Source organism: Brachionichthys hirsutus, chromosome 2 (genome assembly GCF_040956055.1).
Source record: "Brachionichthys hirsutus isolate HB-005 chromosome 2, CSIRO-AGI_Bhir_v1, whole genome shotgun sequence".
Taxonomy (NCBI): Eukaryota; Metazoa; Chordata; class Actinopteri; order Lophiiformes; family Brachionichthyidae; genus Brachionichthys; species Brachionichthys hirsutus.
This window is the reverse complement of record NC_090898.1, coordinates 12398334-12416165: the sequence shown is the minus strand read 5'-3', so window position 1 is coordinate 12416165 and position 17832 is coordinate 12398334. Positions and strand designations below refer to the sequence as shown.

The window sequence follows — 17832 nt, the reverse complement described above, 5'->3', positions numbered from 1 at the left end:
TGTTTTCGCGCTAAGATGCGCGAAAGCAGTGTTTGCGCGTGCGTAAGTGCGCGCGCACGCCGTTAAAAGCCAAAAAAAGAAAAGAAAAAGAAAGATAAAGGTCAGTTTTTGGCTACTGGGATGACAAAGTGCAGTCTAGGACATTCCATGGACTGATAGCTGTGCACACAATCCAACAGAATGTTTTTCACACGGAGAAAACGAGCCTATCAAGGTCCTTAGTGTTCCAACCAGATGGGCTCCAATGCTCACTCCACGACTTTCTTATCAGAAAGTGGCCCTTTTCCTGTGGTAAAATGTCCCTTTCACTCTCTATGAATAGATGAATGCAGAGCTGTGGTTTTGATTCAAGTACAACACACCCATAGCAGAAGGCATTGTGCCTGTTAGAGACTGTAAGGTCTGCTAAAATGATTTTGAACCCGCAGCACACAAAGGCATCATTGATTCTCTAAATAGAGCTGCATTGCGCTTTGATTTGTCCTGATTTATGAAGGTATAGGGAGTGTTACAGATGTTATGATCCACTAAGGAGGTTCACCCGGGTAGTTTATTTGTTAGCAGGATTGGGTAAAGAAAAAAAAAAACAATTTGCAGAAAAGGTTTTGGCACTCGGTGGGAGGACAAATCTGAAAATTTAAAATGAGTCTTAAATGAAGCCAGTATTATTATCACTGTATTTATCATCACTTTCTTTTATATTGCAGGATATGGTGTGTTTCAGCATTTTCTGTAGTTTCTCACCAACTTGTGCTAATCTTGATTAAAAAAATGTGAAATATTTAGGAGGTTGAAATCAGTGTCTAATCTGGTGTGGATTCGAATCAAAATTATGTTCCAGGATTTTAATGTTTTGCATGCAACAGCAACCTCAAAAATTATGGTGACTTTGATTTTCAGTGAGGCTTGATTGACTTAAAGGGGACCCTGCTCAGTGCCATTCTGATTTAAATTAATTCCGTGCATCGTCTTTCCAACATCTGAAATTTTTTGTTGGCCTATTATCGTACTTTTCCCCTAAGTCAACCTTGGCAAAAGATTTCACATGCAATCAAATATATACCACAGCTTTCAAATCTCGGGTTGCCAAAATAGTAGGCATGGAAAAATGTGCAGTTGGTAGGTGTACAAATTAAAGCAGACAGGTTTATGAAACGCACCAAAAAATATCAGGACACTGATTAATGTCAGCCCGAATGTCGGACATCTTTTGTATTGTAAACATGTGATTAACTGGTGTTTTATTCTCACAGGCTAAAAGACACACAATTCTTTCTCGTATGGAATCAAATCGAGCCTGAAGAGGTTTACATTGAAGAACAGAGTTGAGGTATTTAAATTTTTCTAAATACCTTTTTTTATTTTATTTTTTAATACAAGATGAACTTTCAAAGAACAACTTTCTTTTTGTGTTTGATGATTCTGAGCATGGAAAACTGTGTCAGCCAGAAAGACTGCACAGGTGTGGACTGTCCTGTTCTGCACAGCTGCATTGAAACAGTCTTAGAGAAAGGTGCCTGCTGTCCCGCCTGCATTCGAAGGGGCTGCACCTGTGAGGGCTACCAGCACTATGACTGTATCCAAGCAGGTTTCCAGAAAGGGAAAGTCCCAGAAGGGGAATCTTACTTCGTGGATTTCGGAAGCACTGAATGTTCCTGTCCCCAGGGAGGAGGGAAGATAAGCTGTCGTTTTATCCCCTGCCCTGAACTTCCTCCAAACTGCGTTGATATTTTACAGCCTGCAGATGGGTGTCCTGAATGTGGGCGAATCGGTTGTAACCACGGCGTTAAGAAATATGAGGCGGGACACTCCTTTCGGATGGATCCGTGCCAGGTTTGCCACTGTCCAAACGAAGGTGGAAGGATAATGTGTTCGCCTATGCCTGGTTGTGACCTTCGTAATCCTAAGGAGGCCACATGGGTTACGACCGGAGTGAACGTAAGCCCTTTCAGAGACGCGAGCGGTAGCCCCGAAAACCAGCCAATGCATTCTGTAGGTCCGTCTTCCAAGTTGGCAGTGGGAAACACTCTCCCACTGTATAAGCAGGACCCACCCAATTTTGGCACTGAGCATTATGACTATACCTTGGCAGGGCCGACATCTTCCACTATCCGAGAACTGGCTCGACGGCTGGAATCTGCCACAACACCGCCGGCTTACCCAGAGTCAAACTCCACTTCGTTCAGCTCCCATGATAACAGTAGACATGAGTTTAGGAACACGCAAAGTCCTGATGGAGAGAGGAGCAGAGAGGCTGAGATCACACATGAACTGGTTCCAACTGCTTCAGGGACTCGGAGCCAAGCCTCAACGTTCAGAGCAACCACACAGGGAGCGACCGCAGAGCACCACAGGCCACGGCCCGATGGTGGTGAAAAGACCCAGAGACATGATAACGACAGAAGAAGAGTCTCACAGGACACATTTAAAGACACCACCCATGTAAACAAGGGGCACCTTGGCCATCACAGAGATCATCTAGGCAGTCGCCGGGACCGGACGAATGGCCGGTCCCCTACTGTTAGCCATAAAGAACCGGAGCCGGTGTCAGCGGAGCCCAGGCAGCCTCTCCCTAATGAAGAGCAAGACTCGTATCCCACAATCAAGTTTGGCCCCACCAGCAGAGCCCCCGTCAGGTTGAGGGAGGAGAGAGAACGGCCTCAAAAGCAACCCCAAAACCTCCACAACTACCAGCCTGGTGGTGGCGATGAAGACACAAGAGGTAAGATGCCATTCTCGAATGAGGTCCAAGTACATCTCACCAGCAGGTATGTTCAATGTGTCAGTACAGTGTGTCTATATAGACACATCCAGTATATATTATATTATTTATATACAGTATATATTATATATTGTGCATACATGCATACAGTTAATTATAGTATACAGTGTGTATTTATACAGTATATACAGTATGCACGATAATACTGCATGTATACACAGTCTGTCAGTTTATATGTGTACAGTACATAAGTTTTGTATGCATGTGTGTAAGTGCATGTATGTATGACCAGCATAAATTGCATGTCTGACATTTTGCCCATTAACTGAACATTAAAAAAATTCTTAGTTTAATATATATATTTTTGAAGCGTAAAAGTTACAAAGTCTGAAAATGGCCCTTAAAGAATATTTGATATGTGATATCTATAGCTGGAAATGTATAAAAAAAAATAGACATTGACCGAAACTGTTTTGCATGAGTAATACTTAATATTATTATAATTATCATAAGGTAGAGTTTGCTAAGCTCTCTCGCTAATTATACATCTTTTGATTCATTCAGCGTCCACATTGTGATGCATCGCGGTGTGATTGATGGCCCAATGATGACAGTGTTAGGTTGTAATTTTTCAGAAGACATTCTTCCTTTTCCGACTCTCACATCCTGCCCTTTGAGAAGGGAATTCATAATCACGCTGTTCAAGCTGGCAGCGATCCAGGAAAAACAATCGGCCATAAAATGCTGTTTTCCCCAGATAGCATTTACCTACCTTACTCTGATGACAGAATAACTTGGTATGTTCTCGTATTCATGCATTCTAGTTAAAAGGATTTTGCATTTATTTATCTGGAGGTTTATAAATAACGAGTATAATAGCAAGCCCGACGCCGGATTTACATTTTGTCTGTTAGATCCTGCAGGGAAGCTGCAGCTTCTCTCCCCGCTTTGCTCCAGTGAGACTTCTAACCTCTCATGTAATTATCTGCTGTGTTTTTCAAAGAGATTAGTCTCCTTTAAGGAATAAAGGCCAAATCCGATGCGCATGCTGAGAGGAACAGATGATGAATCGATTACAAAGATGTCTAGAAGATGAGTTACGCTGTGCTGGAAAGCATCACATCTTATTCCTGCGAAGGAAACTAATTGGATCATAATGTCCTGATACTTTCTGACTTTTTGACGCGATGTAGTTTCACTACATTGTCAGGCTTCCCTCGAAGCGATTGTACTGCTTTATGAGTGAGTGAAATTTCATCCTTGTAAATCATGTCAGTGTCTGAATTACTAAAGAAATCATCCAGGATTCTGAATTTATTTTCTTGTTGGTGGTATTTTTGTCCAGATAAGTACAATCTAGAGGTGTGCAGTTAACCCATGGCTGTTGTTGAGACATTTCTCTTCATCTGTGAAACTTGTGCCAGTGTTTGCAGTGTAGAACGTTTTTTCTCGGGGGTGGGGGGTAAAAACAGGCATTTGCTCCAACATCCTCCTAAGTTTTCCACATGTCACTGTGAATTAGGATCAAATCCGGCTTTTCGTCATGGAAGAGGAGCTTGCATCGACTGTCGGCGCAGTAAAAGTTTTTTCCTGCTCTGAGGAGCTTGAGCACCCCGGTGGACTATAGCTTTGGAGCGTTGTTCACTATTAAAGGTTGTTGGACTAAGAGATTTCCAGACTGCGCGTCAAACCCAATACCATTTACCGGTACTGTGTGTATATATATATGCTTCTTTCGAAGGAATGGAGTGAGCATAAATGCCAAAGCTTTCACACTGAACACGAATGAGCTGCTTTCTCTGTGGAACATGTCCCAAAATGAATGTTTTCGTCTTTCAGTCGATAATTCCAGCCTTTTCTCCTTCCAAGCAGACACGGCGTGTTCTCAGAAGGGGGGGGTAGGCCTTCTGATGTGTGTTCGGACCGGGTGTAGAATTTCTTGGAGGTTGTACCTGCGAGAGGCATAATACCCATGTGATGAATGAGGCCACTGTTGTGGCTCAATTGCCAGACGCTACACACGACTGCCTCAAGAGCCGATGTGATTACCAGTTTCCCGTGAGGCTGCTGTTTTCCCAATTTTCCCAGTAATCACTTCATGTGAAACACCTCCACACGTTCTCCTCTCTGTGACTCAAACTTCCTAGTTTACCAAGCTCCAAAACTGTAACACTGAACTGAAATGGGAGAAAATTCAAATTGGAAAGGTGATGATGATCAAAAAACAAAAACAAATCAAGCATGAAAATCACCCGCGCTGAGGTGAGATAACGGAAGTGTTTTATCATCCGGATGCCTTCTGGGTCCTTGTCCAGGAATTTTGTTAAAGGTTCATGTTGAAAACAGTTGCCTCAATAGCCTCTTGAAAACCAGCTAATTATAAGATGTTATTCCTGAGGGTTATTTTCATCCATCAGATCCAGGATCAAGATTTGGTTGGATTTCCTCTGAGCAAATTTCCTGTGGTCCGGTGTGTGAATGCACCTTGGAATGTCATAATAAGGCAGTGAGAAACAAATTAAGATTACAAGCCTGTGGAGAATATTGAGTTTAACAGATTTCATATTCAAAAAGATTTTCTTTTCTTTTTTTTATGTTTGTTGAGGTACAATAACTAATTTAAGTCAAAACGTTTTTCTCTCACTCACCATTCATATTATTGTTCCAATTCAGATTCATTTCAAACCAGATCGAGATTTACAGGAATATTTTATCACGACCTTTAAACATGGCCGGCCTGCACTAGCACAAACACTGATGCGCTTTTAGGTTTTCACCATCAGTCTTCTTGCATGCATCACATTTGCTCTCCGGGTCCTGCTCTCTGCAATCCCACCTGTATTATAAATCACTGCCGTGTTCACCAAGTGCAAATACACAAGCTCTTTGATTAGCTTGCAGCATGCCGCTTTATGCAACTGAGATGTGTTGAGATTTGCCCTTTTGAGGTTGTTGTTCCAGCGCCATGTTTTTTGTTTTTTTTTAGAGGTCGTGATGTCACCCGTGTTGAACTTGAACAGGAACACGTCATCTGGCATAAATGAATAGTGTAATGGCTAAACGTAACGGACGGGTTCTGAAAGAGAGGGAAGCTTCGCAGCCACCTTTTCACGAGTGTGCTTTGTGAAAGCACAACAGCTTTGCTATTTGTTTGCACGGCTGAATGGAACAAGTTGTGATGCAGGCCTAATTAGAAGGTCTGTCAAGGAGACAGGAAGAGGCCTGCTTAGACTAAGATACAGCGTCGGCTGAGACAGTTTATCATTGTTTTCATCCCCAGTAGCTATTTTGGGGACGTGCGGTCTCTGCCAAAGTATTTCATCTGGTAAATGAACTGTATGTACAGTATTTTAACTCTGTATACGTTCCACTTTTCTTTGCACACAATTCTGTGTCATGCCCATGATGGGTGGACTGATTCCGCCTGGAGAAAATGAAAAGGGTGAGGAAGGAGGAGGAGGATGAATGATCACATTCTGTTTAATACACATCGACTTAGGTTCAAAGGGGCTTGTCTGGCTGCACAGCTGTAACAGATGCTGCAGTTACGCATCAAAGAACCACTGGGCCTTTCAATTTTTACATTCTCTCATTCGGAAGCCTTTAAATTATGCACACTGTGGCAGTGTCTCGCTGTACTTTCAGTAATTGCCTCTGTCTCTTTTACGTAGAGGTAAGTCAAGGAGGGCCATTTCCACAATAATAAAGTGGATACAGAAGTTAAAATGCCAGAATGACCTCGGGCAAATGAGCCTGGTCCATTAAGATTCGCAGCTTTTCTCTTGGCCCTCTCCGGCCTTCTGGATGCGCTCCAGACCATTCTATGTGCAGCCTCGGCTGCAGCGAGGGCGATGTCAGACCGTCTGACGACCATTTGGTCCGCTGTGTTGTCCAAGCTGAAATACATGGCGGACGGTGAGGACATTTTGAACACGCATTTCTAATGGTCGCCATTGGTTGGCTCTCTCTGTGTTTGACAACCTGCTGATTTCACCACCACAAGGTTTACAGTTTAGTTTCACCAGCCTCAGAAGGCATGCCGACTCCGCGAGCTAATTGGCATCTCATTCTAACACGGGCAGTGTCACGTTTGAATCCGTTTTCTCTTCTGCAATCATTTCGCATCTGTGCTCAAATCAAATGCAACAAATCAAAAAAGAGATTCCTTAAAATCTTAATATATTATAGAATGAATGAAGTCTACTTTTGCTATGTTTTCACAAGGAATTAGCTGAAACCTAAGGGCAGATGTAATTAGGATCACAAGTAATCCCATTTCTAGTTGGATTTGATTAGTTCAAGTTAAAACACTGGTAAAAAATCTCCATACCTAAGGAATACGACATTCTCTTATCTATATTCTCTAATGGTTTGTCTTCTATGGTGCGACTGACTGCGAAAGCATTGGTGCCATGAGTTGTATTTTCAACAGGAGGCACAAATCAAATCTGGAATGGCTCGCCCTATTGTTGAAGGAGCGCATACTGTATATATTTTCCTGTCTCTCACCAGACTCAGTTTTAAATTAAGTGCGAATGTGTTACCCTTTCACCCAGCTCCGGTCTGGTTAGCCAGGATATAACAAAAAAATTAAATACCCTGAAGGACTCAGACAGTTTCATTCTTGTACCCGCTAATGAATTTTCTAGTCCAGTAAAAGATCCTGAGAAGAAAAACACATCTTAACTTCCGAGACGGGAGTTCCCCCAAACCAAATTTAGTCCCACTTGAAATATCCTTTAACCAGATTTTATAGCATCTTGCTTATTGCATTCTGGCAAATGTTACCCATCTTTCTCTGGCTGAACTCTAACGTTTCCTTTCGAGGGACTAGCTGCACTCGGTGGGATATACCTGAAATTGGGTGTTTTCGTATTTCATTATAGTCTCTGCCAAGGAGCTGGTGAAAAGCTGCTGTGAGACGGGGGAGAAATGGGCCTCGGTCAATGGCCACTGCTACGACATGGAGCCGCCCACGCAAGATGGGCCCTCCATCTGCTGGTAAGGCTAAGGGCTATTACTGATCTGCTTCATTTGACTTAACAAGGGCAGTCTGAAGTTGGATTAGTAAAGTCACATAACGGCATAAAAATGCTTGCAATTTGTTGTTATGATGTGTTTTTGCAAGAGCCGTCACATTGTAGTCCACTGAATGGCCCTCCAAGACTGCGCTGGTAATTTATGGAGATTTCTAATGTAATTTATCCATCTATTTTATAGCTTCTTGAAAACGCATTCGATTCTGATTTGTAGCGACACTTACGGGAAGAATATCCAGACCAGTGTTTTGCTGTAAAGCCACAGTCGCAGTCCAAATACTTTTACTTCTTTCTACAATGTGTGTGTGTGTGTGTGTGTTTTTTTTTTTTTTTCTTTCTCCACCAGGACTGCCCAACAACAATGCTGCCTCGGCTCCCTGGAAGAAATCCAGTGTTTGGCTGGGATTAACACAGCGAGAGCAGGAGATGTTTGTCAGAAGAATTCTAGTGCTAAATGTGGGATCAATTTCTACAAGGCAAGTTTTTGTAGCGTGACTCCACAGCAAAAGGCCAAAACTGCTCCATTTGTATACGGCCAAACACGACATTGTAAAATTCAAATGAATTCTAATACAGTCTGACATAACTGCTAATAAATGTAGCATCGACCGTAGAGTCTAAAACACATTTGTTACGAGTTTGCAGCCACTGAGAAGGCAACATTATTCTAAATATCTTCTCTCTTAGCCTCACAGCCGCGATGCCAGTTTCCTGTTATTCAATTACATTTATTTAATTTAGACAAAATGATTTAAGGCTCTGTAGGACAGAAGATTCCCCCACAGTGCTTAAGCTTCTCTCTCTTCAAAGCAGATCACGGCAATGGGGAAATGTCAGCTGTCAATTGATTGGCTAGTCTGAAATGGTAAAAACGGGGAGTGGTCATTGATGCTGTGTCACAGCAGTAGTTGAATAACGGCCATGGCTGTTAATAAGGGGTTAATCTAGGGCGACTGTGTGACTCCACCGTGTTTATTCATGTTTCTAAAGTCTAAAGTGCAATCCAGTCAATGCTGAGATATTATTGATGAGTGTGACGGTCTCATGCTGGTACTACGAGATGAAATGCCAGGAGGTCACGGTTGTAAATCTTTGCGCGACAGTGGCGCAGTGGTCGAGAGGGCAGTCCTGCGACCGGGAGGTTGGCGGTTCGATCCCCGGCTCAGGCGCATGTGTACACTGTCGTTGTGTCCTTAGGCGAGACACTTCACCCGCATTGCCCGGGCGCATACACACGCTGCGACCAGCAGCAGTTCAAACTGCTGTAAGCCAAATTGCCCTCCGAGGGGCAGATTAATAAAGTATTAGTATTAGTATATTAGTAAATAATCCTCTGAGGATCATGATGCCCCTGAAATATTTTATAACTGTCCATTTTGAACTGTCACGCTCGTCTCACGAGCTACATTATCCACGTCTGACCTGCAGGAGTGTTGCGACTGCTGCCTCCTGGGGCTGCAGTTCCGCAGCGAGGGCCATCGCTGCGAAGCCCCCCAGTACCTGGGCTTCCACTGCAAACACGTCTTCCTGAGCTGCTGTAAGCGGGAGGAGAGTAGCAGCGGGAATCAGGACGACTGGCACGCGACTGTCAGAGAGATTCCCCCTGAGGTCTCCACTCCGCTGCCTGAAAAAGGTAGCCTCCATTTTAATTGTCATTTAAGAGGTGCTTTCATTCAGTTTTTATTAGTAGGCTTGTTCTATTGGCCATGAGAACGACAGACACCGCTCTCTGTAGTTTCTGACAGCCTCTACCCCAACGAGGCCTTCTCCATTGGCGAGGAGCGGGATGGAGAGAACACAGTGGAGGGCCCAGTGGAGGTGGAGGACATGGACGAGTGCCTGATATACGAGGGGAACATCTGCCACCACAGATGTGTCAACACGCCTGGATCTTTCCGCTGCGAGTGCTTCCCTGGATACGAGTTGCAGGAGGATGCTTTTACGTGCGCACAAGGTAATGGGGGCGCCACCCATCGCTTTTTGTCACGGAGCGCGCTGGCAGACATTTCCAGCAGTGAACTGATAAGGGGAAAATTATTCTTTCAACCATTGGCGCTTTAGTACGTGATTCACAGCCTGTCAGGAAGACCCAAATTTGCTGTAATTTTTCTGCACATTCCGAGTGTATTATTTTCCTGGTCTCTCTCGGTTCCTTCCTGTCTGTAAGCACTGATACTGCTTAATGATAGTTATTTTTAACCACACATCCCTAACATCCCTTTCCTGGTCAGATGGCGGTGCTCAACGAATCACATCTCTGCTACTGTCAAAAAGCGGTTTGAGAATCATTCTGTGCTCAAACTGAGGCCTGCTCAAATGCAAGGTTTTAAAGTTTTTTTTGACGTTTCTGTCGTGTCTCAGATTTTAATCAAAGGTGTGAGTGGGGGGGGGGGGGGGGGGCTTTCTATCAAACATGCCTGTGCCAACAGATGCTAACGCCAGAGCACTCCGAAAATTACAGTGATTGACGGAGCTGTCTAATAAAACCAAATGTTTCTCTGCAGGCGTTGTGCTTTCCCGTCTCGCCTTCGCTGCCATTGCGACGAAAGCTGCAGCAGACGGAGTTGAGGAATTCTTGATTGCGCATTGATTCCGTCACTCCTGTGATGAGGTCGTTTATGTTTCTGCAGCGGCGGTGGATGAGGAGAACAGACTGAAGGAGGATGACAGAGTGGCAGCAGAACCCACTTCGCCAGCTACGCCTCCCACCGGGCCCCCCCCGGTCCCAGTCAACCCCTGTGAAGGTTAGGAACTTGCATCGTAATGATGGCAGAGGGCCGCTGCAGGCCCAACAGCTGGCAGCGAGCCCCCGTCATTCATCCTTGCATCTTAATCCCAGACCGGACCTTGCATCTCAATGCAGTCGAACGCGTTCAGAGGGAGACGCCAGTACAGGCTGCTGTAGATTGACCCCCCCCGTTCTGTTAGAGGCAATTACGCTGCAAATGTCAAACACGAGTGGTGAGGTGGTATGAAAGGTTAGTTTGTTTTCAACACCAGCCACCCACTCGTACAAGCCCTCCATACTGTGCGGGGGTCCCGGTTCGTTTTTCCTTGTTTGGTTTCCATGACATCAGAATGGAGTTTGACCCCCACGGCACAGCAACATTTGGTAATACAGTACGAGCAGATCGGGGACTAAGCTGGAAAAAAGGAAACGAGCAAATGACAATATAGTAATTGGTAAATAACCACAACACTCTCCTCTGTTTCACTCGAATGCTATTGTGTGATGCAGTAACACTGAATATTTAATTTGACTTCACTGGGCAGTGTTGTTTTCAGAGGGCAGACCGTGCGAGCAACAGTGCACCTCCGTGGGTGGAAGACCTCAATGCGCCTGCTACGCTGGGTTCTCCCTTTCGGCTGACGGGCGCTCCTGTGAGGGTGAGAAACGTTAAAACTGCATCCCACAAAGGTATCATGTAGAAGTCGTGCAGACGTGGAGATGTAAAATAGCACAATGCCAAGCCCTTGTTGAAATGTTTTCTTCTTGAGTTTGGTTTCAGGGAGAGTTTCTTGGCAGGACTTTCTGCCCCTAATTTATCTGGGTCTTTTAGATTTGCAGAGGAGATGCAGCTCTAATCCGCTTCGCTGTCAGCAAAGCACTGTGCTGCAGACAGAACATATGATGGCCGACATTATATTCATCCTGTTCCTGAACTAATTCTCTTACTTGTGCATTAGCGGGTCTGTTCTATTACCACCCAGACCACTAGTGGATTTTACATTTTATCATATCGGCCAAAACACGCCCCTTTGATTTACTTCTAGCAGTAGATTGTTGTACTCGGGTCTCAGATGATGTTATTTGTGTACATCTCTTTGTCTGAAATAATTATTCCGAGTCCAATGTGTCCTTTTTCTGCATATTTAGAAAGTGAGCAATTTGTTCAGGTGCAGAATCAGCTTCACCACCCTTGAGAGAAGATATCGAGGATAGTTCAATTCCAATTATGTTCAGGGTAATCATATGATTTGCAGACAAGAGGGAATGCTAAAAAATGCTATTTAAGTTAGCCCCCGTCGTTGTGGGCAGCGCCCAGCTTTGAGATGCAGGAGTGAAGCCACCCAATTGGTTTCATTATTTCCATGCACCATAAATTGGGCCTGTGCAGACATCTCCCTCATAAAGCAGCAGCAGGAGGAGGAGGAGGAGGAGGGACCCCTATGATGAGCTTTAGATGTGCAAGTAGGAGCCGTTTGACTCTGCAGGTGGGTTCAGGCGGTCAGAGCCAGCAAATCTGCTCGCTACTTGTGAATTGAAAATATGTTCATTTGAGCCAAAAGGAGTGTTTAAGACTGTTATGGCAAACACCTTCAGCCTAGCGAAGCAAATTCACTGCACAAGCAGAAACTGATTAAACGGAATGACTCAGTTAAGACCAATTAAGATTGTACAATGCTGTTCATCTTATTCATCAACCCAGTGCGTTCGCCAATCTTTAAACCTTGGACCAGATAAACCGAGCATTTTGTGCCATATACATAATTATACGTTTGTTTCTTTTCCCCACTCATAAATACAGTCCAATTCCTATTTATCCATCGCTATGTTGTACATATGAACTGCTGACAACAGCAGGAATTTATATGCCAAAGTACAAACGGTATAACTTGAAAGACAACCCTGTGAAGTTCCACTTTGGCACTGAGCTGAAAGTCGACATCAGCATGACGGCAGGTTCATAATTAAGATACCAACCTGCTGATGCTTCGACTCAGTAGCAACGATGTCATTAGCTTCACAGGTGTTTGCTCATAAATGGAGGTATGAACCTGACGATGGTGCTGTGGGGAGTTATTGCTGTAATGCATGACTGCCTGTGCTTCTCACTACCACTTCATTAAATAATAAAGTAACTGCAATCTGACAGATATTTCACTTAAACCCACGTATTTTAATGAATCCAAGCGGTGATGTAGATTTATCTCCTGGGAATCATTCATCCTTGGAATTCTATCGAGAGTTGCTGGACAAATTGACCAAGTTACAAATTTCGAAGCATAAATGCTCATCCACAGCGAGTCGGTGCTTCATTCTGCCTCCTGACTCTTCTTGCCCCATCTCTCTTGGTGTTAGACTCACTCGCCTCATTCCCTTCTCTGCCGGATCTGTGTCAGGAACGAGAAGCTCAATCACTATCTGCTGTTTAGAGGCCGGTTCACTCTTTATTCACGGTGACAGCATTGACAGGGAAATCTTTATATTAGATCAGGGGTGGGTGAACATTTTGACTCGCGGGCCACAATGGGTTCTAACATTTGCCAGAGGGGCCGGGCCAGGAACAGATGGATGGAGTCTTTGTGTAAACTAATATAAATTACATGTAAAAGACATTACATTAAAGGATTTTGCCTTTTACAGGTAGCATTACAAGAGAAAGGTAAAATGAATGAGGTTTAATTATAACAACATTTTATTTAATGATAGAATTTTTCAACAAGTTTGGCAGGCCAGGTTAAAAAACCCAACGGGCGTAGCTTGCCCATGTCTGTATTAGATGAAGCGCTGCAAAAAGTGACTACCCCTGCGACCTGCCGTTTAACCAGACTGCCATCCAGTGGTGAGTTACGGTATCACAGCTGAGGGTTTCATTGCTGTAGCAGCTGAATTAGAGATATATTTATGATCGATCACTTGTTCAGTTTTCATTCCTGTTTTCACCGTCTTCAGATATCAATGAGTGTGTGCAGCAGAGCCACAGCTGTGGGGTGGACTTTGAGTGTGTGAACACAGAGGGCTCGTTCAGGTGCGACCCGAAACCGAGATGTCCTGTTGGCTTTACCCGGGATGCACAAGGCAGCTGTATAGGTACTAATGACGTTTACATAATTATTACGTTATGGCATGATTGTTTTTTAGTTTAGGGTAAAAGCTTGATGACAAAATATAAATGTATTTTATTTTTTATTTACTCCTTTAGTCGGAAAGTTTTTGTTAAGGGAAAGAAAACTGTAATCCTCATGGTTGCAATGGCAGATGGGGTTAAATGCCACACAGTCAGGAGATCAGAGAGGTTGATGTTTGGGGCTGTAGAAGAGGAGATAAAAGCCCATCCTCTGTCCTCCTCCACCGCAAAATGATGCTGTGGAATTAGCCCCCAGGGTCAGGAACCGGGGCGTGTCGAGGCAGCCCAAGTCCCTGTAAAAGAAGTGGAAATGAGAAATGAGAGAATTGAGAAAAAAGTCAGGTACACACACACACATAACCACGTTATCCTGGGGAATGCAACCGTGTGATGTGTTTGCTTTGATTTCACAGTGAGGCTAAAGAGCTTCCCACCTTCCTCCGCCCCGCCTTCTTCTTCATGGCTCTCCATCTTCTTGTCTCTGTAACAGACATCGATGAGTGTGGCGCTTTGACCCCGCCTTGTAGCCTGGCCTTTATCTGCATCAACACCCTGGGATCCTACATGTGCCAGAGGAAGATGATATGCAGCCGCGGCTACCATCCCAGTCCTGATGGCTCAAGATGCATTGGTGTGGTGTTTTATTTTCACGTCCAGATTTGAGGACATGAGAAAAGGCCTCTTTACCATCCCGTTTCTTTCAGACGAGGACGAGTGTCAGCGCAGTCTGCATCGATGTGGGGAAGGCCAGCTGTGCCACAATCTGCCTGGATCCTACCGCTGCGAGTGCCAGACAGGCTATCAGTATGATTCATTCAGGAGGATGTGTGTTGGTATGTTTAACATCACACGCACGTCATCGCACGGGAGATGTGTACGTGCTTCAGGTTTTACGAGGAGGAATGAATCGATGAATGAGGCTTTATCGATCAACCCCATCGGGAGAGCTGCCCCCCCCCCCCTAGCTTCATGGGCTGATTATGCCTCCTCCTGCAGAGGCCTCTCCTCAGCGCCTGCCACCACTCCCTCTATTTTTGATTCACTGTGTTGTGACTCTTATGATAATGGCCTTCACTCAAGTGTTTAGACTATCAGCAGACAGCTGGTCCCTTCGCATCACGCACACCAGCACACACGCGCACACACACACACACACACACACACAGCTCCCTGATGTACCCTCAGGTGTGTAAAAGTGACAGTGTTGACGTTGCTTTCTCCCTCTCAGATGTAAACGAGTGCTGGCGCTACCCGGGCCGCCTGTGCGCCCAGACCTGCGAAAACACCCCAGGCTCCTACGAATGCTCGTGCACCTCCGGGTTCCGCTTATCCAGCGATGGCAAACACTGCGCAGGTATCTGTGTATTAGTGTCAGTCTGCACGTGAGCAAAACGGCGTGTGTGCAAACAAAGTGTGCGTGTCTGTGCAAGCGGCCGTACGAATCCGTGAAACCTTTGGAAATGTGCCTGCGTGTGTATTTAAACGTGTTTGGTAGCGTGGCTCGCGTGTGTCTGTGCAGCTGGCATGGTCCCGAAAAGAATCCTTAGCGTATTGTAATTGTGTCATTTTTCCACGACTGCAAGCAGGGGCTGGTAAAAGCATAATTGGCTTAATAACATTGTTATTTAGATGGTGGGATAACACGTTGAAAGTCTTTTGATCATGTGAGCTGCGACGGTGATGAGCTCTGACCTTTATCCTCCAGATGTGAATGAGTGTTTGGCCAGCCCGTGCAGCCAGGAGTGTGCCAACATCTACGGCTCCTACCAGTGTTACTGCAGACAAGGCTACCACCTCGGGGAGAACGGGCACACCTGCGAAGGTGAGGCGTCCCACATCACAAATACCATCTTCATACCGAACTTTATTTGTCCATTTTAAATGATTGATCCTGCTCCCTGTCGTTCAGACATTGACGAGTGCTCCCAGAGTATCGGCCATCTGTGCACCTACAAATGTGTGAATGTTCCAGGCAGCTACCGGTGCGCTTGTCCTGAATATGGATACACCATGTCTCCAAACGGACGTTCCTGCAGAGGTGAATCGCCCATCTAATAAAGGACTAAATGCATGTCTTCACCGTCTTCATTGAGAATTTCATCCTCCTTCCTGCACTGAATAGATTTTAAAAATGTCTCTGCACCCATTTATCGCCACATAACGCGTGTAGCATTTACCATGCTTCGGTAAATATTATTAGCACTACGGCAGTGGCTCAGCAGTCAAACAGGCAATAAGACTTAATTGCACCCCAAAAAAATTATTCTCTCAATAATTCAAATCCCCCCCCCCCCCCCGCGTTGTTTCGACTGTGATTATTTCCCTCAAAGTTCAATTGTCTCGTGAATCACATACATTTCCTCAGCTCCAGGCGGTAAACCGATCCCTGTGAATTCAATCTGTGTTCATAGATATTGACGAGTGCACGACGGGGACCCATAACTGCTCTCTAGCCGAGACCTGTTACAATATCCAGGGAGGACACCGCTGCCTTTCTCTCAACTGTCCTCCAAACTACCGCAAAGTGTCTGACACGTAAGTGAGGAGTGTAAAACCTGCACCAAAGGCCATTGAAGTAGCCAATCCTACCTGATGAGCCTTACATTGCCCTCCTTGTGTCTCTTCTGCAGGCGCTGCGAGCGCATCAGCTGTCCAAACTACCTGGACTGTCAGAACTCCCCTCTGAGAATCACCTATTACTACCTCAGCTTCCAGTCCAACATAGTCATCCCTGCTCAGATCTTCCGCATCGGACCGTCTCCCGCCTACTCCGGGGACAACGTCATAGTCAGCATCACGCAGGGGAACGAGGACAAATACTTCAGCACCCGGAAGCTGAACGCCTACACGGGATCTGTGTATTTGCATCGGCAGGTCGATGCTCCGAGGGATTTCTTAATCAATGTGGAGATGAAGCTCTGGAGACAGGGCACCTTTACCACTTTCCAGGCCAGGATATACATCTTCATCACAGGAAACTCGCTCTAACCATGAAAGAATAGCATCTGTCACAATGGACCCTGATTCAGACCATGAGAACGGCTCATATCACTATTTAACAATGTCATAATATATACCACTGTCAGCCATGATTGGTCTGAGCACTTAATTTTGTTTGTGTCACATTCAAGTGTATACACTTTGCTTTAAGACAGTATTTGTTTTTACTTTATTACATTAAACCCCTGCAGTGTCAAGATTTCTTTTTTTCTTTTTTCTTTTTTTATTTTATTACCTGAATTGCAATTACACATATTGTCATTATATCTGTTTCTAAGAACTACATTAAAAAACATTCAGTATTTTATTTTTATATTTTTTTGCAAATCTAAATACTCTTTCAAAATAGTAACCTTAGAGATGTAAATGTGTCATTGTTTGGGGTGATTTGAACCAGATATTGGTAAAAGTAAAAATGTATTAGCAGCAACTTGAAGTTTCTGCTCAGTTATATTAAACATCCTTCGTAACGTATTCCCATTTCCTGTCACCAGATGATGATGATATATGATGCCATACCATTTGTTTTATAACAGTTTATCTACGATGTCTCTTTTCTTTGACCCCCTGCTGCTGTTTATATTTTCTCTTTGAATCATTTTAGATCCTATAATTTTATATTACTCTGTGGTGTGTTTTTTTTGTATCAGACATTATTGATGGATGTATCATATTTCTATACTAGATTCACAAACTGCAACGTTTCTTAGTAAAATATATATAAAACAACGATGTTGCTTGCTGTTTTATTTATTTTGAGGAATATTTTGTTTATTTTCTAGAGACGTTCCTCAGTAATTCTCACTTGAAACGCTTGATTATGCAACAGTTCCTGCCTTCACACTGTATGTTGAATATTATTCTTCAGTGAAGTCAAGAGCAATCCTTTCTTGTCAGGACTTGTCACACAGTAAATAGCCTCGACTATTTACATACCTATTCACACCTTGCCAGCAAACTCGGCGTGCGCGTCATCCATCAACGCAACAAAACAGCCCAGTTTGACACACTCACATTTAATGATGGCTAATAAAAGCAATGATCATGTAGGTGTTTGATTCCTGAAATAAAATTCTATAGTCATGTTTATGTGCAGTGTCTCATAAACCTCAACGCCCACCTGCTTTACATTGGCATAAAAAGAAGATTTACACTGCCACCCACAGGATGAATGCGGTGCTACATGCTTATATTCTTACATTCTTAAAACGATGAAGAA

General features: G+C 44.3%; 1 protein-coding gene across 1 annotated transcript; it reads left to right on the top strand.

Moving 5' to 3' along the window:
- Nucleotides 1-1380: 1380 nt before the first annotated feature.
- LOC137909056 (fibulin-1-like) lies at nucleotides 1381-16601 on the top strand. The gene is made up of 15 exons (XM_068753470.1): nucleotides 1381-2722; nucleotides 7609-7723; nucleotides 8108-8237; nucleotides 9190-9394; nucleotides 9497-9715; nucleotides 10392-10505; nucleotides 11047-11148; nucleotides 13439-13576; nucleotides 14104-14244; nucleotides 14318-14446; nucleotides 14842-14967; nucleotides 15319-15435; nucleotides 15523-15651; nucleotides 16025-16148; nucleotides 16244-16601. The coding sequence occupies exons 1-15, from the start codon at nucleotides 1381-1383 to the stop codon at nucleotides 16599-16601; spliced, it is 3489 nt and encodes a 1162-aa protein (XP_068609571.1).
- The last annotated feature ends 1231 nt before the right edge of the window (nucleotides 16602-17832 follow it).